Raw genomic sequence first — 27538 nt, forward strand, 5'->3', positions numbered from 1 at the left:
TGTCGTCGAGCCCTGGGGCTCTTCTTATGGCAAGAAGAGCCCCACTCCCCCGGTGACGCCGTAGCAGGTATTTATCGGCAAGTGTCCATCCGAAAATCGTACCATTAGTGATCGATGGTTATCACGCGACATCTTCGACGTAGCCCAATATAGTTAAAATACTGGGTAACAGCACTGTCCCTAGATGGCGCTTTTTCTATACCATATTAATAGTAGTGAACTGCCCGTTTTCATTAAGCCTAGGAATCACATTAATCGGATGCCTAGTGACTTAGGTGATACCAACAGAGAAAAAAAATCACGAATCGTAAGTGTTGTCCAATGACGTTAGGCGCCGTCTAAAGTTACGATACCGATTTGGCGGATCGTCAAGTTTAGGGGACTCATGAACTGACCCTTGACAAATGAAAAAATATAAAGATGGTGTAGTTTTAATCCAAACGAAAAATTAAACATAGGTATGATAATACAAACACAAACTACCACACTTTGTGGCAAGAACCATAGACAAGTTAGGTTATATGAGTGAAAATCTAGTGAAAGGTAAATGTATACAAAGGCATCTTCTTTGATTAGGCGTTTCTTAGGTATTTAGGCAATGGGTTGTCCGTCTTTAGTGAAAAAGGGCTTAAATCGCTTGGCGGCACGTTTTTGGCGGTAAGGTTATAATTAGGCACGGCCGAAGCCCTCCAGCAGACTAACAACACATCAGATTGCAAAATTAGGCGCATAGCAATAAATAAGGACCCAGATAGCTTGATATTTGGGTATACCTGTTAGATGCAATTTTGTTAAAGGTTTAAAGTAGAAAACTCCTTGTTTAGTTTTCTTCTTACCTAACCCAAACAGGAAACTAATCGTGATAGATTTTAGTAATAATGTAGCCCAAATTCACTTTAACTCACAAATTCCTTTAACCGCTTTTTAATATCCCATCAAAAACAGTCCAGCCGTCCTGCAGATAATCCCGGATAAAACAGATAAGTAGGTATTAATGTTAAGCTATCGTACAAAAAATCCATCATACGCGTATAATTTGTTTAATTTATGGTAGATAAATTATGTAGCAGTCAAGCGCAAAGCTGCCACAGACAACCAATAAAAAGTACCTCACTCAATGAAAAAAGAATAGAAAGAAAAGACTTACCATCTTTGAATTTGGAATTCTTGAGGCAATCCTTTTCCGAGCGTTCTTGTTCTCCACAGACGATGAAACTGCTTTCTGACGTCGACATGTCTCTATTTCCCGCGCAACCACTGCGGCCGTACCCGCTACGCTACACATATCGTATCGAATAGAAGTGATAAGGTTATGTTGTGTATGTAAATGTACTTTGTATTTACTTACGATGCCGGCTTGTCGAATGCCGTATAATCTAATCGTTACCGTTTCCTGTACCGACTGTTGGCAGAGGAGATCTTTACCAAATATAACCTAAGTTTTGTTTAACTTGAACTTGTTTAACTTGTGTAAACTTGACGCCTCTTATTACTCTTTAGTGATGTCCTTTACATACTGTATGCCCTGGTAAAGGATATTTTAGACATGTTAGTTAAATTTAGCGATGTGACACTACGCGCCACAGAATCGGCACAGTTACCACATATCAGAAAACAAATTCAATCCGTGACCCCATTTGAATTGAACTCTATTAAACATAAATAAGCGGTAATAGCCCAGTGGGTAGGACTACGACTTCACTTTCGGAGCGCCGAGTTCGAATACCAGCACGCACATTTCTCAAGTTATGTTTGTTATAAGGAATTAAAATATCGCTTCAACGGTGAAGCAAAACATCGTGGGGAAACCTTCATGTCTGAGAGTTCTTGTTCTTTCATAATGCCGTCGAAGGCGAGCGGAGCCCACCATATCTCACTGGGCCAGCGTGGTGGACTACGGGTTTAACCCCCCTTCTCATTGTGTGAGAGACCCGTACCCTGAAGTAGGCCGTTAAATGTTGATATGATGATGATGAGACTTAATTGTCTAACATTGTTAAAACTCCGTAGTTATATCTTAATCAGTATTGTGTAGGTCAGGTCAATATAAACCATCAATCATAAACAGGTCCAACTTTCTAGCTACATGTTGATTCCTGCATTCAGGAAACTTGAATGGTGATTAATCTTTTGACAATTAAAGTGAGCTGTCATTGATATATCACCCCGCAATCTTGGTCTACGCTGGCATCTCTCATCTTAACCGATGTTGACAAAAAAGAAATATAACACTTTAAAAAAGTTACCATTGGCCTCTTAATCTGTCTTTAAACTTATTATGCCGTGTTACAGGTTAAAAAACTAGGTGTAATATTTTGAAAAGAAACGGGTAGTATTCGTTTATAAGATACGCATGACAAATAAAACACATGTACTTAAGTCTTTAGAGTATTTATTTAAAAGTGAAATGAATGGTAAAATCGGTGAGATGACAGGATGCTAATTAATTAAAATAGTTTAAAATCTATATTTAATCTAGAGAAAGGAAATAAAATTAAAAGTTAACAGCTTTACTTTTAAGAATTCAACAGAACGCGCGTTCATGTAATTTACTATTTAAAAAAACAATTAAACATCCATACGCAAATGGCTGTCAGTTTTCATCGAATAGCGAAGTTGCAAGATAGCCATCAAAGAAATTAAAATATCAATTCATACTCTTAAGGGCACTGCACACGTAATCATTTTCAAGTCTGATGGAACGGGAACAGAATATTTAAGTTACAAAAAAACAATACAAATCTTTTCTTTCAACAAGGCTTTCAACTTGCCTTATGGGAATATTTTCGGCGATGAAATATTTAACCCGCCCCGTTCATGCCGCGTATCGCAACTGTCGCAACTGTTAGTTGCAAGCTGGTCGTATGTAGTTTCACGTCACTTTTGGAAGCATGGGTACTTAATGCAGAAACGGTATGTAGTCGACTACATAGCACCGCCAACCCAATCCCGCGCATATCACCTGCCATCCTTGGTTGTGCTGCGTTCAATACGTTGCTTTTAAACAAGTACTGACACGTGTGTCATAACTAAATTCATGACTAAAATGTTATTTTTTTTTAACTAGTCCATGTTTTCATAACAGCGACCTTTAATCCAGGCCCTTGATATTTTAGCTTCAAATTTCAATTTCAATTTTCAAAATAAAAAAAAAACCCTTAATAAAAGTGATTATAATTATATTACTAAATGCCTGTAAAGAACACTTTTCCAACAATCGTATAAAAATCTCGCTAAATAGCAAATCAGCAATTTGATTTTATGCAACTGTCGGAGTGTGACGTATCCCTAAAAGATTATTTCCTTAGTGGTTTTTTTTCTAAACATTTTTGTGTAATTTTACTTAATTTTATTGTACAATTGTAAATTTTTGTCCATCCATTTTTCCATTCTTAGGAAGTATCTATTTTTTTTAGATTTGGATTCTAAAAATTGATTTGCGCTTGAGATTTTATTATTGAAGGATCGATGTTGATAAAATCTCTACACAAAACTTTATGGTTTGACAAACTGTAATTAACAGTCAGGGCATAAAGCGTGCAGATAATTTTCCCCCCGAAAGAGCCATAAAATAAAAAATAAAAACTTTAGTAAAGAGAGGCAGTGATTTTATGCTTGCTCCGAGTGCACGCCACTGCATGCTACTATTAAGTTTGGTACAAGAATATTAATAAACGTGTCCAGTAGAAGCATAATCATTAATTTTGCAAGCTCTACGACTGTCTTAAAATACACATAGGCAAGATTGCTATTGTCATTTGGTATACTTCTATCCTACGAGGTAGCCACATTTCAAAACATATACAAATAAAAATAACGTACAACAATGGGCAAATGTAACACAATAGGAACATAGCTAGCACAGCCATATTTTAAATAACCTACTGGTTGATTTGAACCATTTGTATTTTGTCAACTCTGTGATAAAAGGAATTATGGTCACTTTTATACACTACTTAATCTAAACTCATATATCTTTCTATATATATATAAAAGAGAAAGTGTGTAGGTATGTTCCGTATTGGCTCCGAAACGGCTGGACCGATTTCAATGAAACTTTCAGGGAATCTCCGGATTGACCTGGCGAGTAATCCTGTTAAGTTTGGTGACGATCGGAGCACTCCTATTTTTGAACTTTCAAATACAGCGTTTATTTACTATGATGATATTCTATGTTTGGGTGTACATGGGTGTAGATAATGATCTTCAGCCGCTCGTGAAGAGAATAGAAGAGAATGCTGAGTACGCTAGTATATTATAATCCTCACGAATAAAGTAAATAATAAAGCAACTGTCAATGAATACATAAAAATCAGCCAATCGCTTAAACTTACGCGCAACGCTACAAAGAGTATACGTACAAAACAAAACTGTAGTTTTCTCATTTCGTTGGCTAATATTTAGACAAGAGTATTAAAACAGTTTGAAGTTGTTACATAACTGCGATTGGTAAATCAGTTGTACACAACAAAACTAAACAAAAATGACAAGTCTAAAATTATTTTTCTGTTTCTTTATTATTGCACTCCAAGTTAGCTGTGCTGCAATCTCACCTGCCGGTGATGATGCAGTCTAAGATTTTAACGGGCTAACCTGTTCTTGGTATGGAAGTTGTATTAAGCCCATACCAACGCAATGTTTACACGCAACATTGGAACTCTAAATCGCTTAGCGGCACGTTTTTGGCGTCCTAATCAGACCAGACCAAAAAAAAATTAGAAAAAATTCCAAATTGGTCCAACCGGGGCTCGAACCCGAGACCTTCCACTTAAACCGCGCACAACGCTGCGCCAGGGAGTTTCGAAATCTATTCTTATGTTGGTAAGAGGATAAGAGAAGCACAGCTTGTTTTAGAAATGTCAATTATTCAGTTTCTAGAATTATGTTGCCAAATCTGTAGTAAAACAACCCTAACTAAACTAAATTGACAAGTCTAAAAATAGTACCATGTTTTTTTTTGTCTTTGATTCCACATAATATAGACTTTACAATTTAGTATAGACAATAATTGTGTACCTTACAATATTATAACCTCGAAACTCGTAATTTGTGATGATTACAAACATTAGAAAGAACTGAAAATCAGATAACCTAGAACAATTAAAAAAACAACTTAATTAACAAAAGAATATTAGTTAAAGGTAATAAGTATTGGAAAAAAACTTAAACAATAGGTAAACTTACAAAATTTAAATAACTACAATTGTGATTTTTTTGAAGTTATACTTCTTTAGCTTTAGGAAAAAATCGTCATCAATGTAACGAAATGCGCGCGCACATGGTTACACGATTGTAGCAGAATAAAGGTAGTTGTAACCAAGTGAGAGGGGAGTACATCGTTCGCCAGCCCACTTTTTACGATGCGCTCGCACACCGTCACGAAAAACCGACACCCTGAAGTTAGTCGACATTTTAGTTTTTCAAAAAAAGGTGTGACAGTGTAAACTTTCAATTGTCAAAGTCTGCGGCCTCATTCCGGTGATATAATTGATCCAATTGTACAAAAATCTAAAATTTTAATGTTCAGTGAAACTTTGCGGTCCGCTAATGAGATAACTAGATAATGCGTTATATTAAAACTTTCAAAGTATAAAATACCTTTTTTCTTTGTTAGTGTCGTTTTTCTACAAACGTAGAATAAGGCTTTAGAAAAAAAAAAAAATCGATTTTTTTTATCATGTTACGCCAAAGAAGTATAACTTCTAACGCGTGTACATAAGTACGCACACACGTTTTTTTTATATTTACTCGCTCAAAACCACGACCTTTTGAGCACATATGTAGTAGTTGTATTTTTTCGATGAAATTGTTAAAAAATTTGTGATGCTAACTTCAGGCGAACTACACAATAATATAGAAATAGTCACTGGTACCGCGTAACTTACATTGTTTAATAAGCGCTAATAATCGTCTAGGACCGCTTATAACAATATAACTTACGTGATATAAAGTTAGTTTCGGCTTTGTAGCTGATAGCGAAATCGATAGTTCGAGTAAAATGAGCACAAGTGTACTTACGCGGTATTGAAAAAATTGAAGTGATGTCCAATTGTTTTGCCGTTTAAAAACTGCATCCACTCGATGTATTATAATTTTTGTTACGCGGTAGTAACTGATGAAATGGTATATTTAATATTCAAATGCCAATTTTTTTACGGTACTGCGTATCACTTGGATCCGATTTTACTGAAATCTCGATGCTATAGTATTTGTTTTCTTAGCTGTCTTAAAACATAATCGATCTTTTAACTACTATTTAGTTACGAATTTACGTACATGCCGCCAAGCCGTTTACGAAGCTGAGTAGAAACCTATTAAGAGAATGGGTTTAATATAACTGCCACACCCCTAACAGGTTAGCTCGCGACACCATCTTAGACTGCATACCAGGTGAGACTGTTCACAAGGTATTTGTAATGAAATTTAAAAAAATGTTTCTTCCACAGTCGCTGAAAGATTGTTTACGAAATAAGGTAGGTAAGTAAATCAACTAACAATCGACCTCAATCGGTAGTTTGACTATTTTATCAAGTATTGATAAAATAGTCAAACTACCGAAATACCTCGTGATTATTGGCCAGAAAGGCCGCATCTCCATAACATTCTAAGAAGGAAGCTTTATATTATCTCGGTTACGTTGTAGCATGAAGTGAGACATTTTTTCATACGTTAGGAAAGTCACCATAGTCGCTGGAACCACACGGATCAAGTTCGGTTTCAGACCCTTGTAGAAACCTCTCCAGCCTTCGTGCCTGTAAAATTCATAAAAAATGTATCATCAATAAACAAGTAAAACCAATAACTATAAACATCTTACTTACTTACCATTTCGTTCAAAAACTAACCATACTGACACTCCATAGATTAAAAATGCAAAATAATAATCAAACTGGGTTTCTTTTTTAATTTATAATAATAAATCCGAATTCTCTCTATGGATATTATAATATCTTGTTATAAAGGCATATAATAAATGATTATTACGATTTTAATGTTGCTTAAACGTGATACCGTGATACAAAATTAATAAACCTCGGAACAAATAGTTGAAAATCAATATCTAAAAAAAACCGCATCAATCAATAGTTTGTGAAAAAATCTGTATAACTATCACTGTCAAATAAAAATAATACTAATTCGCTAATACACAGTATGGCGATCATAAAGCTGTCATTAATTATTTTTAACTTCGGTAATTTCGATATTTAATAATTTTTAACAGGATATTCGATAACGGCGCAACATAACGACAGCATTTCTTTGACCGTTCTAAACTTTCAACTCTTGTTATGAAATTTGCGTGCAGCACAATTTACTTTATTTTATATGTATTGTCGATCGTTCTTTTTTTTTATGGAGGATATTATCGCAAATTCTTAAATAAAATAAAAACAAAATACCGTATGTCAATTTGCAATAATAATTATTTATTGATCACACAAATTGATAAAGGCGAATTGAATCAAGTCCTAAGGAATATATATGTTTATAAAAATATAATATATATGTCTTAGTGATTATATTATTAATGTGGCCAGCCACCAAACGAGTTACACTAAGAATTATTAAGACAAGGAATCTAACAATACGCCTTTCGAATTTCAACATCACATTTAGTTGTCACACATTTTTTTCTTAGGTTTACATGTCAGTAAAAATTTAAACTCAAATCAGATTCGAGTGTCACTATAAATTCCACACCAAAATTTTTCGACCTTATGATTGTTTTCTGACTTTTTTAACTTATTTAAAAAATAAGATCAATAAACCAATTGAAGTATTATAAAGTTTTTAAAATCAACTAGATACTTTCAATTTTTAAGATACATCTAACATTGACGGTAGACAAAATACGCTATGTCATGTTTGTCAAAGATTACTATATATGTCATGTCACACCTTGTTAACACGTATCGTAAAAGAAAAGATTATCGTATTTTCCAAAAAAAATAAAACAATCCTCAAAATGAAACAATTTTTACTGACATGCATCAACATCGCTCCTTTATCACATTTTATAACGTAATAATAATAGGTATAATTATAATTCACTAAATTAATTTATTAATGATTCATTTATATTTTTTTTTCTAATAAACTACAACATGAAAAATTGCTAAACCGTCTAAAATTCTAAATTGAACTAAACGTGGCTTTAGGTACGTTATAAGTATTGTGGTTTTTTTTCATGCAACCGTTTTACTACATGACAAGTCGTCAAGAATAATGTGTTTTGTTTGTTATAGATAATAAATGTTGATTATCACACGTACAGTATTTGTACGCAAATTAAAATCGTTTTTGAATATGGAAATACACTAACGTCAAAGAATAATAATTACACACATGAATAAAAAGCGAATTGAAAGAGTAAACCTCTAGGAGTTAGATTAAGATTTTTAAAGGATTTGAGCTTTAAAACAAGATGGATAGGTTCCATTATAAGACGATATAGTGTTTCGATACACGAAAACGAATCGACTATTTATTGTAGGGGTACAGATTTCATACTAAGGGTACCCCGCGTTATTTACGCGAAAGACTAGTGTCAAGAAATATTATCGATATAATATATCGACATATTTTAAGAACGTATCAAAACTGTCGATTTTTTATCAACGACAATCTGTCATATTGAAAGTGATGTAACTTGTGCAGCCCTAACTCTCTATTTCTTAAACACAATTAGGGACGCAAAAGTTGAGTACTTGTATGACGAAATTTCCGTCACAAAATGTGTTTCATGCAAAATTAGAATTAATGACATAGAAAATCAGTGTCCAGGTTGATATTTTATCAGCGTTCAGTGAAATGAATACCATAAAAAATTAAGAGACAGGGGAATTTAGTCTAAGGATTCATAGTCATAAGTGCTTTTTGGAGGAAATTACATGAATGTATGCAGCGAGGTTTATCAATCTGCAACCTTATGTATTTATTTTAATTTTGAATGACAGAACTTTGGTACGATATTGTTTGAGCATATATTAGCGATGCAATTCGCCTATTAGCATAAATAATGCCTATTAATGTACTACTGCGAGGTCGTTCATAGGAGAGGGTTTTAACTTTAGACCAACCAAGCTGCATCATTAGACATTAAATATTATCACATATTAAGTGTTAATAACCGGGACCGATAGCTTAACAGACTCACCGAGGCACGCCAATTTCCTATCTCCGAGAATTAAAAACACTCTGTACACATTGCAAGATTTTAGTAGAGTAGAGTAAAATGGAACTTATCAACATTGCTTTAAAGCTAAAATTTGTCTAAAACAGATAGTGCTTTTGGCAGAAAGTTTGCTGAACGTTGTCCAGTAGTTGAGTATTATGCTATGAAGGTGTTGTCGATATGCGGAATGCGCATACGCACGTTTGCAAGCATGCAAATACTATACTGAGGGTACTGGAATGCCAGTTACACTTTGCTTTTCTGCACTTCCTAGGTATATAAGGGTACCTTCAATTCAAGAATGAATAGCATGTTCTAGGCAAGTACGCTACATCTTTGACGCTACATATGTGTAGACGCTACATAGTATGCTATAAGAGTTCTTAGTGTGACATTTTCTACCTAAGTTTACGATACGATCGCGTTAAAGTAAACTACGATTTATATGGAATCAAAAGAGCGCCATCTAATGGCAATACTGTTTACCGATATTGTGCCTAGATGGAATCGAATAGAATAAGTAAACTATGGTAGACCATTTCACACTATGCACCCAGGTGTGACGTGACTATCGATGGTAATTAATGTTGTTTACGTTAATATCGGAAAACAAGGCAAAACACTAGGTATTCTTATTAAAGTTCAAATTCATAAGCCGAATGTCTAATATTTAATGTTTCGCCTCACAAAAAACTGAGGAAAGTGTTAATCTGTGATTATATTTGTAGGCGGGGCTGTGACTAAAAAAAAGCCTCGATGATAGAAAGCTTCAAACTTGCTACGGGAAATATATGAAAGTAGATATTTTATTCTAATAAAAAGGTTTATTTTAGTGATTACTTTTTTTTTAGGATTTTGTTAAAACGGATTATTACCACATAAACAAGTTGAAACAAATCCTAACTTACATATAAAGAACCTAACGTCGTCTCACCACACATGTAACGTTATGTAAAAAAAGTAAAACAATTGTCTTTTACAGGGAGGTTTTGGGAAGTAATTTTTTTAAATTCTAAGTACTATTATCACAAACAATTCATAAATAACTAAATTGCGGCAGCACCGCCGTCGGTGTTGCCGTGTTAATAATTAAAATATAATCTGATGGGAAATTGTACAACTACTACTAGGAGATTACAAACATGGCGGATATTAGTAGAATTATGAGCGATAGAACACAAAACATATGTCGTGAGACAGGCTTCAACACGTTGGCTTCGTTATCAATCTTTACACATATTGCGACGGCGAAGAGATGCTACGTCTTCTACCAGAAAAGATGAATTCGGTTCAAATTGATAAAAAAGCCAACGATATACACTCATAGTACATAGATAAAACCGTGCTATTCACATACTTATTTTTAAAACTTCAATCCTTAGATCAACTTTAGAATAACCTTACATCCGAGTTCACAGACAGCACTATGAAGTATCATAGTACAACGGAACGCACAGTGTAGGTTCTTTGAATAATGTATTACCCACACTAAACAATGCACTGTGAAACTTCATATGTACATTCGGCTATTTTGTGAATACGGAATTTAGTTACACGAAAAATATCACAAATAATGAATGCGACAAAATTGTATCCCTAAAGCTGATCGGCGTTTAAAATTACTGTTTTTTTTTTTTTCTTTTTTGGTTTTAGATAAGAGTAACAGATAACACAAAGGGTTTCAATACTTACACTTAAAATAATTATTAATTTATTTCATTTAAATAATCCATAATTACTTATTAAAAACGTGTCGCAGATATACAAATAAATATTTCTTAAATCCGTGTCAAATATGTCTAACATTACGCCAGAGGATTTTCGTCGGAAATATAGTTTAAAATACTACAAAAACGGGGTTCCACAATAAAATGCACATTAGTAAATAAAACAATAATTAATCCCACTTACAGATAAGGCCGAAACGTATTTAACACACGGGACGGGACACGTGTTGAGTCAAATCAAACTGTAGTATTTTTACCAGTCATTTCTACAAAAGTTGATAGTGACGTTCGTTATGATCATGGCATCAGCATATACATGTCCAACTGCTGTGCCATCTCCTAAAATAGTATCTTAGACTCACCACACTGCTTAAATGCGAGTTGGCGGGCTTAAATATGAAACTCAACTTTAACCTGTGAAGCCCCACCAAAACTACAACTCTAACTCAACATTAACTAGACTGTGAGATTGTGATAACAAAAAAAACCTGGCTTAGTTTGTTGTGGGCTCTTCATAGACAAGGGCGCGTTTGGAACCCTCCTAGCTTTAATTTTAAGTTAACAAATGCAAATCACTATCACTGACATTAGTGTAACATGTCCAATGTGTGAACGCTTCATAAGTGCCTGTGATAAGGTCTACATGAATAAAGCATTTTTGAATTTTGATTCTGTTTTTTACCGTTAGTATACATATCTTAAGCACAGTGCTTCAAACAAGTACTGGTACCAGCTTTCGTGAAATGCAACTTATTCCTAGATTCAACAAATTTGCGACGTCTCGTGTGTATAAGTACGTCTCCGCCCTAAATCTTACCTCACCGTCGTCAAATATGACACCACAATAAACCCTGTCCGAAATGTCAAGGTGACAGCTGTCAAAATTTAAACAGATATTAAATGAGTTCATTAACTCCTCCAACACAAATATTATGTCGAATAAAGCTTTTTTTATAAAATAAATTATATTTCTTTTTTAAATAAGTGGGAGGAGTTATTTATCGATCAGAAGTAAACAAATAGATTATGTCATTGATCAATTGGTCCATACAAAATGTCAAAGTAACAGAACTGTCAATCAAAGAACAATCACATACAGATTATTAATAAAATATGGTAATAAATACAAAGACCAAAGAATATAAGTAGACGAAACAATATGCACAATATGCATTAACCGAAAAAAATCTGTACTCGATTTTTTGTCGTATTATAATTAATACTACATGAATGAATTAATAAATGATGCGTAGTCTACGTATTTCCAATATCTTTGAGTATAGACAAAAAAAAACAGATAAATACCCATAATGTTTTTCCATACATTTATTTGGAAGTGTCTACTTTGTCAAAGTTAAAATATTTTCCCTTTACTATCTGCTAGTTTAATAATTTCAAGTGGCTATTACTTACAAATGTATCGAAAAACGTAATACCATACACGTGGGGCATTGTTAATTAAACTTTGGGCGCCATTCGAATATGCGTCTCGATTTTAATTACCAACTAACCACAGTTGTAAGATAAATTACTATTACAAATTAAGTATATAGCACTCGAAAACTGAAAAGTCAACTAACTGTTAAGTCCTTTACCTTAAACAATAAATGTCTATTTTTTGACGTTTATTGTATGAAATAAATGCCAAAAAACAATTTACCAAACTAGAGTCCATTTATTTTTACCTACACTACTTTTAAGATGACAATATGATTTAAAAATATCAAAAGAAAAGGGTACGTGTTTTCTTAATTACACCATAAAAACTCTTGATATTATTTGTTATTTTTTTTTTTTAGTAATATTGTATTCTCTCATATATTTGGTGCATTAATTACGCTAAAATGGTTACTTTAAGACAGGTAAGAAGAAATGGACTATAAGTGGCTTAACTTTAAAGTAGCTTCTCCAGTTTTCGTGGGGAGGGTGCATTAAAATAGTCGTGTACGTTTCCCATCAGATAAGGTGGTTGGATCAATCGTTATTGGTGAATTTCTCCCATATGAGCATAACGAGGCATATATTGGGCGTTACATGGAGGAGGTACGGCGTGAGGCCCTTGTAGAACCCTCGGATGCGTTCATACCTCCAGGTCTCGGTGATGCAGTGCCAAGCACCGTTGTAGGTGCGGTGCTGGTCTTGGAGGCGCGCCCTCACCACCTGATAGGGGTACGTCGCCCCCGCTGCGATCAGTTTGGACACCGCCGCAAATGTAAGGTACTCGATCGACGTCTGAAATCATGGGATTTAACATTTACACCACCGTTCATTAATAGCATATAACTGTTGGGAGAGGCCTTTAGTCCACAGCTGTTTTACTAATAAGCTACACTACTACTAATAATCAATAGGAACTGATTGAGGAGTTGCAGTGACAAAAGTAATTTTATAAATTTAAAATGCACATAAAAGTTAGAAGTAAAAATAAACTTGTAGTGCAGTTTACTAGGCTGCATAAAAATAGTAATTCATGTAAGGGTTGTTTATCATTTTATAACCAAGTTACCAGATGAAATCCTTGAGATGTCTCTCAATAAGTTCAAAGTTTATATAAAAAGTAAGCTTATAGAAAAATCCTATTATAATATTAAGGATTACATGTATGATAAAGAAGCGTGGGTATGAATTGCTCTAACTCAACATTATTTATATAAAGCAGTCTTATAAATTTAAAATGCACATAAAAATGTTTCCTGCTAGATGGCGCTACAGTCGCTATAAGACTTATGTAAGAGTATGGAGGGTAGAGGTAAGGAGAGTCATCTGTGTATATGAAAAAGTGTCGTCAAAATGTATTAAATTAGGATGGCGCCACATTTGCATCAGGGTAACTCTTAAAGAAGCGCCAAATATAAATCTTGTTAGAGTAGGCTTGAAAAATAAACAAGGAAGTAAGGTTATATTTACCACAATATTTTGTACAACGTAAGTTGTTGAACTTCTCAATAATTAACTACTTTAGTCGATAATGACATTAAATTTTTTAACTCGGCATACTTCAATTCATCTACGATTGCTACATTCATACCATACCCTGTGCATCCACCAGCGCCATTGTGGAGGATTTTTGAACTGTTATTTAGCTCATACACTGGACACTTTTTCAACTTTTCTCCCATATAAGATGACTCTCCTTACCTCTACCCTCCATATGTAAGAGGCATAGACTTATTGCGGCATCGACGGTAGAGCCGTAGCTTAATTGGTAAAAGCGCTCAGGTCGGAATTGCCAGAAAGTCGCAGATTCAAATCCTGTCGGTTCCAAAAATTATTATATGTATTTTAAATACATTAAATTCCTTATGTCACTTCAACACCTCAATCAGTTCCTATAAATTAATAGTAGTAGGTAGAGCTTAGTAGTAGAACAGCGCTTCGTGACGGCTCCGGGGAAGTAGTACTTCGATGCTTAAAGTCAAAGTCAAAAGTCAAAGTCAAGTAGGCCCACAGGTGGCACTTTTGATGCGTACATAAGAATTACACGGTAGTGAGATGATGGCGATAACTACATTCGTAAACTTAAAACTAAAGCTACGAGGGTTCCAAACGCGTCCCGGTCTAAGAAGAAGCCCACAACAAACTTAGCCTGGTGTTTTTTTTTTTTTTTGTTATAGCCATCTCACAATGTCATTTTAAATTATTAGACGAGCAACCTGGTTAGAGCAATAATTTACACCCAGGCTTTTTTATCGTTTACGTAGTCCTTTATACTATAAAAGGACTTTTCTATAAGCTTACGTTTAATACAAACTTTGAACTTTTTAAGAGACATCTCCAAGATGTCAATTGGTAGTTTATTGTAGAATTGTATGTAATTTCCTTTAAACGAATTATGAATTTTATGTAACCTAGTATATTGCACTGTAAGTTTATTCTTACTTCTAATGTTTATCTCTGCCGCCAAGTAGCATTGTTGCTTTCCGGTATAAAGGGCGTGGTTTGGGAACTCTGTTGGACGTTCCTTGCTTTATAGGATGTGTTGCTCTGTTTTTTTTTCTTTTTTATTATTATTTCAGTAAATTGACTTATAAGTGAGAGACTAAGGCTGATAGGCGTAATTCTAAGCGATTGCCATTATATTATGACGTATTTATGAACTTTAATGTTTATATATATATATATGTATTGTGTGCCTGTGTATGTCACTGAACTCGTCCTAGACGGTTGGACCGATTTGAATGAATTTTTTGGTATGCGTTTGGGTGGCACCCTGGACGGTTTAGATTCACAAAGCTCGACAGATGGCGCTGGAGTCAGCTAGTATTACAATATAAAAAAACATTTGTTTAGCAGCAGGCATTGATAATTGAAGTCCAAGTGTAGGTAAAAACACTAATACAAATGCATTTTGCTTAAATGCATTTAATTTTATTAATAAACGTATGTCTGTACCAAGTTCTACGTAAAACAAGTTATTATCATCTGTTATGTGGCTCAATAAGTTGTTAATAATGTTTAGTTTATATGCTGTAAAGTTTTAAAAAGGTGTTGTAAGCTGCTAAACTGCAAGTAATACATTATTTATTTGTTAAACCTAGGCTAGTCACTAGGATATGAACTGAAATACAATTATTTAATTAATAAAGATATTTTGAAAACAAATTAACAAACTAATACAAATTATAAAACGACAAAAGGAAACTCACCAGTTTAATGTCAATGGGCAGGTTCCTGTACTGGTTGTACCTGTTCTTCATCTCCTCGTATGTCATGAACTGCAGGGCGCCGTGCGACACGCCAAACATGCCCGGAATGAAGCCCTGCAACCAAACAATACTAAATAATAATAACGTGTTCAAAGAAGTCAAAGTCAAAACTGTCTTTCCCTACTTCGCTACTTAATATTATAAATGTCAATGTAAGTTTGTTTGTTACGCTTTCACGCAAAAACTACTTAACCGATCCTAATGAAACTGTGTACACATATTCTTGGAAGTGTTAGAAGTAATAAAGGATACTTTTTATCCCGACATTAAGCTCGGTAATCTCCTCAAAGCTAAAGCTCCTTTGGGAGAGGGAATGAAAGTGTTTGACGATTTTACACCATAACTCCGACAAATTATAACCGATTTAAATTTTTTTTTTGTACTATAGATAGTTAGGATAGGTTATAATATGTGTTTAATTTTGCTTTATGTAGATCTGATGAATGTGGTCAGAGATAGAGGACAGAACCCCTCAGCGGACAGCAGCAAACTGGCTTAGCGATACTGAATACTCATCGATCTCGAATTGAATGACACATCAAAAAACAAAATCAAACGCAGACGAAGTCGCGGGCAATAGATAGTCTTCATATACATATATGTTTATCGTCTATGTTTATTCTATTATTTATTTATATATATTTATTATGTTTATTCTATCATATATGTTTATTCTATTCCATGCATATAACCAGTGGCATGCACTTTATAAGAACACCTTAAAATTTCTATATTTTTTTTTAACCAAAGAGGAGGTTCTCAATTCGTCTGAATCTTTTTTTTTGTATGTATGTTTTTTTTTATGCTTACTCGGTCGAGCTGTTATTAAAAATTAACAATAATGAAACCCAAGATAGCAATCTTTTTTTTGCTTTTTAGTTCCTGGGCGTATGTTGAAGTCAGTTTTTTTTTTAATTAAAAAATAATTTATATATTATTAAAGTAACAAAAGTGTCGGAACAAACAGAAAAATCTTGCTCTGTGAAACGCAAAACAAATCTGGATCGCAGAAACCGTAATTTTTTTCGGGATAAAAGGCATATGGCATTTTTGCTATCCCAGACTTTAATCTGTGTGCTAATAGGATAATAATAATAATAATAATAATAACCTATCCTAATCTTTCATCCAGATCTTTTGCATTTATAATTTGAGTATATATATCGGCTGTATTCATTGAGCCACCTTGTAGTATTAGAATTAATTCTGAACAGTCAATAGACAAAACAGATCTAATTAGTGCAGCGTTATTTTACAAAGATAACCCAGTTACCGAACGTTGCTCCAAACGGAATAAACGTAATGGCAGTTAATAAAACGCCTGTCAAATCATTATTATCAAATAATGTACGAAGTTCGCGTAAACGTTGTTCTAACATCCATGGTCCATTGTAAATAAATAAATACATAAATATACTACGACAATACACACATCGCCATCTAGTTACTACTACCTATAATATATATATTAACACCCAGACACTGAAAAACATTTATGTTCACAACACAAACATTTCCACGTTGTGGGAATCGAGCGTATGTGATTACACTGTCTCGTCTGTTCCTGAGCAATGTTACTAACTTAATACGTCAGTATTACCCGAGCCGCAGGCGAGAGTAGACGTGTGACAGTTGGTCGTGAGCATTGCCGAGCCAGTGACTAGGGGACGCTATTAGCAGATCCTACAGAGCCCATAGCCTTTGACTCGGAAAGCAGGGTAGCCGCCCACTGCGCCAGGAGGCCGTCAATTTATATCCTGAGTGCGCAAATATTAAACTGAATATTGGAGTCGGCGTCAAATAACGACCAAAATTCTAATGGGAAAGTCATAAATCATCATTATTATCAACTCAATGACGGCTCATGGCATGGCAGGGTAATTACGAATCCCACAACAGGCTAATGACAAAAGTGACTTTTGGCAGCAAATATTTATGCCTATCGCAAGCTTTCTGTGAAAAACGTAATCACCAATCAAACTGCCAGTTTCCTCTAAGAATAAGAAAGCGAGACTTAACACGCGTTTAAGAACGTTATGTCTCTCAGTCATCGGGTTTCCTCGCAATGTATGTCCCTTAATACAAGTGATGTTTAATTGCTTAAAACGTACATAACTCCGTAAAGAGGTGCGTGCCGGGGATTGCACTTGGCCCCCGTAAAAAAGGAAGCTGAGGTCCTGACCACTAGCATTAAACCGCTTCAATGTATTATTAATAAAAAAATATATCAAAACAAATTATAGCCACTCATTTTATCAGGTACATCTTTGTTAAAGTACAAAAATAATAAATGACAAGCGAAAACACTCTTTTTAAATTTACAATTATTTATTACTTTAACGCTGATAAAATAATAGTAATGAAGGTACTTAAAAGTAATTGTTACACTGCTATCATCACCAAAATGAGAAACTAAAAACAATTAAAAAAAAAAGTTTTTCACAAAAAAGAACTTGTTAAAAAATATATTTTCTACAACATTTTTAAGACGGTGCCTTCGGTTTTGGCCTGGTGTAGTTTTGCATTATGCCTAACTTATAATAATCAAATGTCAGCTGCTTAACCTTCTACCAAATATTGCTTTTCCAGAAGCGGGGGCGGGGCGTTAATGGTTGAGGAGTTCTCCCTGTACTTCATCATTGGCTTCTTTATCGTCACGAGCATTCATTGCTAACCTACTCTATACCATAATCGCAAGCGCAACTACTGTAATACTTATTATTGTATAGTTTCGCTGGCCATGTTCATCATCAGTTTGAAGCTAAATGGCGCCTTTCGAAAGAAAATGCTCAAGTTGCATTAAAAATGCTCAAATCGCTATAGATGTTCCTAAAACATTTGAAGTTTCCTAGATTTTTCCAGGATCTTCATCAAATTAAAATGAGACCACCACCGAGGTGTAGCTTAACAAACAAAAAAAAAAACAAAATCGGTTTATAATAGGCGGAAGTAATCGCGTAACAAATATACAAAAAAAAGGAACGTACGGACGAATTGAGAACATCCTCTTTTTTATAATTCGGTTGAAAATAGGATAATATTGCTGTGCATACAGTAGTAGCACAGGCAAGAGACAAAAAATATATCCCCCGATTATATCCCCTGATAGGGGATATAATTAACGTGTCCACCTGCACGCACGAATAGGTACTTCGCACTGAATGGACGGGAACATTGAATAGGTTTACCCCGATTATTATTACACATATACTTGTATATTATTTGGATATGATTTTAACTAGTGCGCCGGTGCTCTGAGAGTTTATAAAGCTGTAGGAGAAGAAAAAATTTAATCCTTTTCCCGGGAAGATAATTGTCTCCTGCCCATGCTAGCCGTGCAGGAATAGATTTATGCAAATCTTTAAATAACCCGTTATTCTAAATTTAACGGATTTTAATGAAATGATATTTACTGCGGTATCTAAGGTAATGGAATAATATTATAAAGGAAGAATAAAGAACATGCGGGCGAAACCGCAGGTTGGCCTAGTCAAAAATAGTTTATAGTTGCGAAACGGTGCATCTCGTATTTTCGCGTCAAATTCTTGGCGCAGTTGGCGTGATTTCCCATGAACTCTATTATTATCGGAATCTTCACAATAATTGGTATTACGTAAGAGAAAACGTAGCCAGTGTCTGCGAATTCATGGAAAAGATGAATTACCTCATGCACATGCATTTTGCACACATTCAATACCGAATACCGATTTTTAAGAAGGCAATATAAATAATGGTAAAAACTATCGTGTAAATGTTTCGAGTTTTAATAAGATATAGGTTTATTTACGAAAACTATTTACTTCTATTACTATAAACCCAATCCATTAAACTGGTCAGCCAATCCCTTTAACGAGATCTCGGGTTCGAATTTATTATTTTAGACATTTCTCTGGTCTGGTGGGTGGCTTCGGCCGCGGCTTGTTATCACCCTAATGACACAGATGTGCCGCTAAGCGATTTAGAAAAACCCTGTTTCCAGACGTCTGTGCCTTGCATCCCAGCTAGCATAGTTTCATCAACTCTCCGACAGCAAACAGACACACTTCCGCATTTAGTATTAGTATCAAAACCGCGATTTGTATGTATTATTGATTTTGTGATAAATATAATTTGAAGGACACCGTTGGTATTGTACGTACATTTCCATACACCTTTTTTATCTGCCACTTGCAATTTTGGAGACAAGATCGATCATATTGATATCGATAAAAATTTAATATTAAATAAGTTGCGTCAATTTCTTTTTTTGTGATTTAATATTATATCTCTTTTTACTTTGAAAGTATACGACTTTTAGTCATCAAATTCTTCTACGGAATTCGGATTCTACGGAACTTTGAAAGTATACGACTTTTAGTCATCAAAGATGGGCAGTCAACTGAATTGTGGGGATCTGTACCTGTGGTCTTATAAGTGAAACCTATTTCGATAGCCGGAATGAACAATTTAGAGATTTTTCTCTGGTCTAAACCAGAACTTCTTCGTGGCTTCGGACGTGGCTATTAGCCTACTGACAAAGATGTGCCGCAAAGAGTGTCCCGTTACGATGCCGCGTCAGAGCCGATAAGAGGTATAAGAGGTATAGGTTTAATATAACGGTCATACCCCTAACATATAAGCCCGCTACCGTCTTATCGGTATATAAATCGGGTGTGTAATGATTTGGGTGATGCGTAGAGAAAAAAAACGTTTCAACAAATGTTAGATGTAAAGTTACGACCGGGATTCGGTGGCGCGTTACGTTCAGGGAACTCTGAAACTGACACTTTACGGATGAAAAAAATATAAATTTGTTTTTTTTAATAACCCTAAATACCATTACGACCATACGAAGCATGAAAAATAAGGAAATACAAACCAGACCTTGTGGTAAGAATCATAGACAAGTTAGGTTATATGAAACGCCTAGTGAAAATTGATTGGTAAAAGGTAAATGTATTCATTGTTTAGGCATTACTTACTTCGTACTACACGTTGCCTTGTTCGTAGTTAGTGAAAATGTGCATCATCATTTTAAAGTAATCAAAATTGCAGGACTTACTTCAAGAGACGTAAAATAGAACGGGCTAACGCTGTAACCTCGCCAGGTGTACGACGACCCTAAAGGTACTGTTTTTAAGTGTAAATAGGTTCGTTTATAAACAGCCGCATCTACATTTTTCCGATTGCATTTAATATGTCTCCAAAGATCAATAACAAGTTGCTAGGCGCGTATTTTCCGATGTGTTTACAAAACAAATGCTTTTTAAACCAGGTGTCGCTCACTAGTTTATACCAACATTTTGAATTTATGCAAAAATTGGTCAAATAACTTATCTGTAGGTAAATGTGTGATAATGATACGTGTCGCCAAGCGGTTTAGCGTTCGAGTACAATGAAGCGTCGGCGTCGTCCGCTTTCACAAGAGAGAGGGTTTAAGAGCATATATCCTCAATGCTGCTTTATATGATATATAACCGGGAAAATTAATGGTAAAAGTTCTTCGTCCCAGCCCGGAGATAAAAATTCATTTGTGTCTATAACAGTCCACTGCCATAACAGTTCATGGCTGAGCTTAAGGCCCGCCACAGCCAATTGAAATAAATCGACATCATTTATTTATTTTACATATTTTTACATCTTGTTAGTATGGCAGGGCCACTTGCACTAACTACATAATATATGGATAACTAATAAATAATTATAAATATACTACGACAATACACACATCGCCATCTAGCCCCAAAGTGAGCGTAGCTTGTGTTATGGGTACTAACATGTCTGATAAATATTTTTATGAATAAATACTTATAATATAAACAGATAAACACCCAGACACTGGAAAACACTTATGTTCATCACACAAACATTTTCCAGTTGTGGGAATCGAACCCACGGCCTTGGACTCAGAGAGCAGGGTCGCTGCCCACTGCGCCAGTCGGCCGTCAAATAACTATAAGACAAATGAATGAAAGATGACACACAACAAGACATTATACAAGACATGATATTAATAAGAGAATACTTCAATATTCGCAGAGTACTATACACTATGTATACTGATACTCTGCGAATATTGAAGTATTCTCATAGTATCTCAACAAATAATCAATCCATTACCGTCCCACTGTAGTTTACCCTCAGAATGAGAAAGGTTTAGGCCACGGTCCCCAACGCTGACCAAGTGCGGATTGGTGAATTCAAATGCCTTTGAGAACTCTCAGGCATACAGGTTTCGTCACGATGATTTCCTTCACCGTTAAAACAAGTGCTATTTTAATTGCCTAAATGAAAAACGTAGATAAATCCGAAAAATTAGAGGTGCGTGCTTGGGATCGAACTACTCGTAAGGCTAAGTTTGAAGAAGTTCGAGAAAGGGAGTCCGAAGCCCTAACCTATCCAGCTATCTGTCATATATAGATATGGTTATCATCGCTTCGAAATGAAATTATTAAAGGAGGGAAATATAGCGACTTACCCTGTATAGCCCTCTGACGCCCTCGGTCCTATAGATCTTGCTGAGGCCGTCGACCATGCCGTTGTATCTCTTGTGCTCCGCAAGGGTGATCTCCTCGCTGTATTGCAGACACAGGCGGGTCTTCACCACCCAGATGGGGTTGGTCATCACGAGGGAGAGGATCCCGGCCTGCGCCGCCGCCAGCATGTGTAGGCCGGGGCCCAGGGGCGTGCGAGCGTTCCCGCCTTGGATCCATGTTTTTATGGCGTTATAGCTGGAAAATTGTTACGAGGAAAATCTGAAAATCCATAGTTAATATTACCAGGCTAGTTGGAAAGGGGGAACTATCATCATCATTGGCGACGATTTGCTAACTCTGGTGTAAGTAACTACACAGTTTACAACACCACCGACGAAATGTTGGTCGGTGCTACTAAATGTTGATCGTTGAAAACATCGGTTTATCGATTTTGTATATCCTGCTGAGAGTGCTAAAGGACTTCTTAATCTTGTTACTTCGGCAGAACAACGAGACGGTGATGAGACGAGACGGCATTCACTCAACACGTAGGAAGCGTTTTTATCAAATTTCTCATACGTACTGCTAAGGTTAAGAACGCTCTACAATAATCGGTGTTTCCTGCTACGTACGATCTGAATGCCTCCGAAGCAAGTGTGATCAGGCATTTTCTAGGCAAACGCGCTCCGACCTAGATATCAACATCGCTTTCCATGACGAATGAAATTCGTCGAAAGAAAGCCTGACGAGTATAAAAAAAAAGATCATCTAAACCACAGGACTTCCACTGCTGGACATTCTTACATAGGGATTTTTACTCAATTCAATTTTTGTCGCTGGTCCCTGTGACACGTTTTATTTTGTCAGTCAACCTTGTGTGGGTTTACCAACACTGCACATTACAGGGCAGGCTCAACACATCAGCTACTCCAGTTGAGAACTCTGCACCCGAAATTGTAGACGAGTATATAAACCTAGGGCCCACGATCCAGTTACGTAAGTCAAGCAGGGATGCGCTCGGGAAGCTTCACCTTCTCGTCCAAAGTCCTCAGTACCTGAAGACTAAAGTCTTTGAACTTTGGGCTCCGAAACGAGATCTGTAACTATAGTTCTCATAGGATAGCGATGGGCAATTAGTGTTCACAATAATGAACCATTTTTGGTTCATAACTTGTTCCTGGAGCAATCCTTTAAAGAAATATTTCTGTACAAAATATAATAAAAAGTTACACATTGAGAACCATATCATAACGTTTAAGGTCAAATGGGGTCACGTATAACTTTAGCAAATACATAAATATACTTAATAAGTGAGCGTAGCTTGTGTTATGGGTAGTATGATAGCTGATGAATATTTTTATGAATATAATATACATATTTACTTTGGTATACAGATAAACACCCAGACACTGTGAAAAATTCATGTTCATCACACTAACATTTTCCAGTTGTGGGAATCGAGCCCACGGCCTTGGACTTAGAAAGCAGGGTCGCTGCCCACTGCGCCAATAGGCTGTCAAAAGAACTATAATTCTGATACTTAATAAAGATTGTGTAAGTACTAGTACTCCATTTTTCCAATGACTTTGTATAATGTGAAATCGATAAAACTTGTAAATAAAATGTTTTCATGTTTTATGCAAATTGCAAATGTTATGCCATGCCAAAACTTTGATCTATGGCTCCAAATTCTGACATTTATATTCGATGACTGTTTATAAGCATTCGATTCTATGATCTAGCTACTACTAAACCATCACGAAAGTCGAATAGTTCACTATACGCTAGTTCTCATTCATTAGCGTGCCATTATAAGTCCACTATTTAACATAAAAGTGCCGTCTATAATATGCTATCTATCACGCAGTCTTCGTTCTAGAACTTTCTAGGTCCAACAGCAATCTATCATGCATAACTGCCCTGTGTTCCTACTCAGCAGTGCCTTGGTCAGCCTCCGGCGCTCCTAAAAATTAATTAATCTCGAAAGTTAAAATTAGAACTTACAGCAAGTAGAAACTCTACGCCAAACTGGAGCCCCACACGTTGGGGGTGACACCACGGTAGAGCACCCGCTAGCCCTACTTCACAAACGTGACATTACCTCACCGATTAGCCCGTATAAGTCTACTAATAATCCATCAAGAAAGTCGAATAGTGCCAAAGAAGTGCTATCTTGCATACAGTCTCCTTTCTAGAACATTCTATGGTTCCAACCGCAAGCGATCCTATAAATGACCACCATAACTACTTTCTGGTTCAACTTAGCTTTGTCAGTCTGCAGCGCTCTCCGGCCGATCTATTTATCCCGGTAGTTATGAGTAGTACTTACAACAAGAAGTAGAAGCCCCACGCGGAACCGGAGCCCCAAACATTGGGGGTGACGCCGCGGTAGAGGCCCCGCACGCCCTCCTTCTTCACTATGGTGACAAACGCGCTACCCAGTCCGTCATACCGCGGCACAGTTGCGGTCCGCCCATCATTCACTAACATGAAACAAAAAATATAATATTACTAGAGCTTGCTCGCGTTTTTCGTCCGCATTTATTAAGGTTTTCTACAAATCCTGTGGGAACCGTTTGTTATCCTGGAATAAAAAGTAGTAGCTCTATGCCTATTGGTAGCTTAATTAGAGTAAGAAAGAAAAACAAACAAACACAATAAAAAGTTTTTATTCCACTAGAGATTAGCCCATGTCTAAGACAGCAAAAGGGATAACCTGTTTGGGGAAGGAACCCATAAGTTTCTTAATAATCCCTGCTGGCGACAACAATAACAACTGTCCCATTGCCTGTGTTGTAAAAAACTGTCTTCTGAGTTATGCAACCATCAGAGGTTCAACGATTTAAATGAGGGCTAAAGATTCTTTATGAATGTCTTGCTTAAATTCATTCAGCATAAATTGTTAACCCTCATTTGAATTTTAATGACAAAGACTTAAAAGATAAATAATAAATATGCTTTTGACAAATGATGCCTTTCAATTATCCAACAATGAAGTTGAAACTGACAGGAAACTAATTACACATGCTGCAAATTTGTGCTATAAATGAGCACAGTGAACTTTATGGAGCAGAATAATTAACATAATTATATATTATGTGTATATAGATAGAGTTTTCTCAATAAATAAAGACCTGCTCAGGAATCACTTTTGATGTGTATGTATTAGTAGTTACTCTATATAGCAGAGGATTGCTTATAGAAATGTGGAAGAAAACTCTTGCTACTTTTTATAAAGATCAAGTAAAACGGTAATTTTTGCTTTATTTAGTTTCGAGAAGTGAATTGACACTATATCTTATGATTAAATATAGGTTTATTATACTACAAGTAAGATGGAAGTAATAATTGAATGGAATTTGATGGAAGTTAAAAATATAATTGTTTTAAAATAATTATCACTCAATCACTATAATTGCAAAATGGTGCTAGCCTAGTAGTAAGGGTGTTGGTTTAACTTTTGGGTGAATTTCCGTCAGCAATGATATGCATTTTAATGAATTAAAATATCACTCGCTTCTATGGTGAAAGAAAACATTGTGAGGAAACCTGCATGCCTGAGAGTTCTCCATAATGTTCTCAAAGGTGTGTGGAGTCCACCAATCCATACTGGGCCAGCGTGGTACACTACAAACGAACCTATTGCACATTTTAAATGTTAGTATTCAAGGCAAAATATAAGCTGTTTGCAATCATGAAAAGTACTTTATTATGATTTCATAAAGATGATAGGTTATATATTTTTGCCTGATAGCCTTGCTTGAGTAATTAAAAGTAATCTTATCAATAAAAAAACAGTATTTCAAAACAAAGACTAACTTCAAGGCAATAAACACTTAACTGTCATCATCAACAGCAATTCCTACTAGGCAAACACCTCTCTAGTCGGATGTAAAAAAATATTTCAAAATTCATTTATTTCAAGTAGACCTAATTATTAAGCACTTATGAAATGTCAAGTCTGTTTGTAGTGACTCTACCACCGGTTCGGAAGACAGATTCCACTGAGAAGAGCCAGCAAGAAACTCAGCAGATTGCTTGTTTCCAACATCATTTTAAAGTTTAACAATCCTCAGAATTTTTCCGTTTTGGGAGAGATGAGAGCGGAGTGGCCTGCTTCCAAGCAGCCTTGTCGTTGAACAACCTTGTTGATGAACCCGTAAATAAGGCAAGTTTATGTAGAAAATTCAGAGTTTTCATCATCACTGCTGGACAAAGCACTTCTCTCTCAGAGAGTTTTGGAGCGTAGACCATGCTGCTTCAATGCAGTTATTGGACTTTAACAATTACTTATTATTGAATTTTAATCATAATAGCCATGACCACAGGTTAAACATGCTCTCCAAAGCACAGGGATTGACACCACTAAATTCCTAACTCATAACAAGTACTATAATTTTAGATTATAGATTATATGAGAAGATATTAATACGTTTAGTTTATAGTTTTTAAGTAAAAAATGTACACATTAAGTGTTGTTTGTAGTTAATAATACATAAATTCTCCTAAGCAATCCAGATCATAACTGAGTTCTTTTGAGAAAATAAATAATATTGTCAAGAATAAAACCTCTTCTTAATGCTATGAAGAACTTATCATAGATTTAATAACAGTATATATAAAAAGAGCTCTGCACAAAAACTGCAATTTACCTATACCTATACCTTCTGTATGGACTCTTGACTGCAATTTTGCAGCTGATGTACAGTTCTATTGCCTCTGTGTGTGATAATATGAACAGGCTAAAGTTGATGAAGGTAAATGAACAGAAAGTATGCAAAAAAAATAACTGACTGACTTAAAGGGTATTGAGATAATGAGCCAAACAAAAATAAACTATTATGGTGTAAACTAAAATAGTGATTGCGTCAGGATTTCTTTTGTTATTTCGGGCTACTTTCACTGCTACCCTACATTACTGCCTACACCCAAGTTCAAGGTCACCAAACAATGGCTAATAAACTTTTCTATTTTCTTCAAAGCCCATCGTAAAATTTAAAAGCTACATTGAGTTAGTAAAGTGCGCTAAAAGATGAAGATTATACACGGAAGCGAATACACAACATTGTTTGTAAATGACATAGTATTTGTGGTTAAATGTAGTAAAATTACTCACCAGCAAAACGAATTTTAATAAGATCCAAGGGATGCAGAATTAACGTTGATGTGACGCCACCTGATATACCAGCTACCAGGTGCTCGTACTTTATATGGTTGAGAAGAGCAAGTTTAGAAGACGACGAATTAGAATTCTTCATTGTAGTCATGACGAATGTAGTAAATCAAAGGCTTAATAACATCTTGATAGGACTATATTTTACGCTTACGCCTGCCCGACACTTTCCCACGTAACTTTAGCGAAATTTAATAAATAACGATTTTCACTGCACATCATTGCTTTCGTAATATTCCGATGAAATGGAATAAGCGTGAATGAAATGATTTCCACATGATTTCTTTCATGTAATTCAGTGA

General features: G+C 35.4%; 1 protein-coding gene across 1 annotated transcript; it reads right to left on the minus strand.

Annotated features, from left to right (window-relative positions):
- Positions 1-5978: 5978 nt before the first annotated feature.
- LOC120634276 (mitochondrial folate transporter/carrier) lies at positions 5979-27538 on the minus strand. Its single transcript, XM_039904769.1, has 6 exons — positions 27180-27538; positions 24393-24546; positions 22066-22318; positions 15549-15662; positions 12989-13134; positions 5979-6752 (listed from the first exon to the last, which is right to left on the minus strand). Exons 1-6 carry the CDS (start codon positions 27328-27330, stop codon positions 6605-6607), a joined length of 966 nt encoding a protein of 321 aa, XP_039760703.1. The 5' UTR covers positions 27331-27538; the 3' UTR covers positions 5979-6604.

Source organism: Pararge aegeria, chromosome 2 (assembly GCF_905163445.1).
Source record: "Pararge aegeria chromosome 2, ilParAegt1.1, whole genome shotgun sequence".
Classification (NCBI taxonomy): Eukaryota; Metazoa; Arthropoda; class Insecta; order Lepidoptera; family Nymphalidae; genus Pararge; species Pararge aegeria.

Bases quoted from the DNA above. Each gene is read 5' to 3' on its own strand.
- LOC120634276 (XM_039904769.1), bottom strand. From the start codon at position 27,330: ATGACTACAATGAAGAATTCTAATTCGTCGTCTTCTAAACTTGCTCTT. The intron at 24,547-27,179 runs GTGAGTAATTTT...GTTTCATGTTAG, and splicing joins TATTAAAATTCGTTTTGCTG to TGAATGATGGGCGGACCGCA. The intron at 6,753-12,988 runs GTATGAACGCAT...TGAATTTTACAG, and splicing joins TGCATCACCGAGACCTGGAG to GCACGAAGGCTGGAGAGGTT.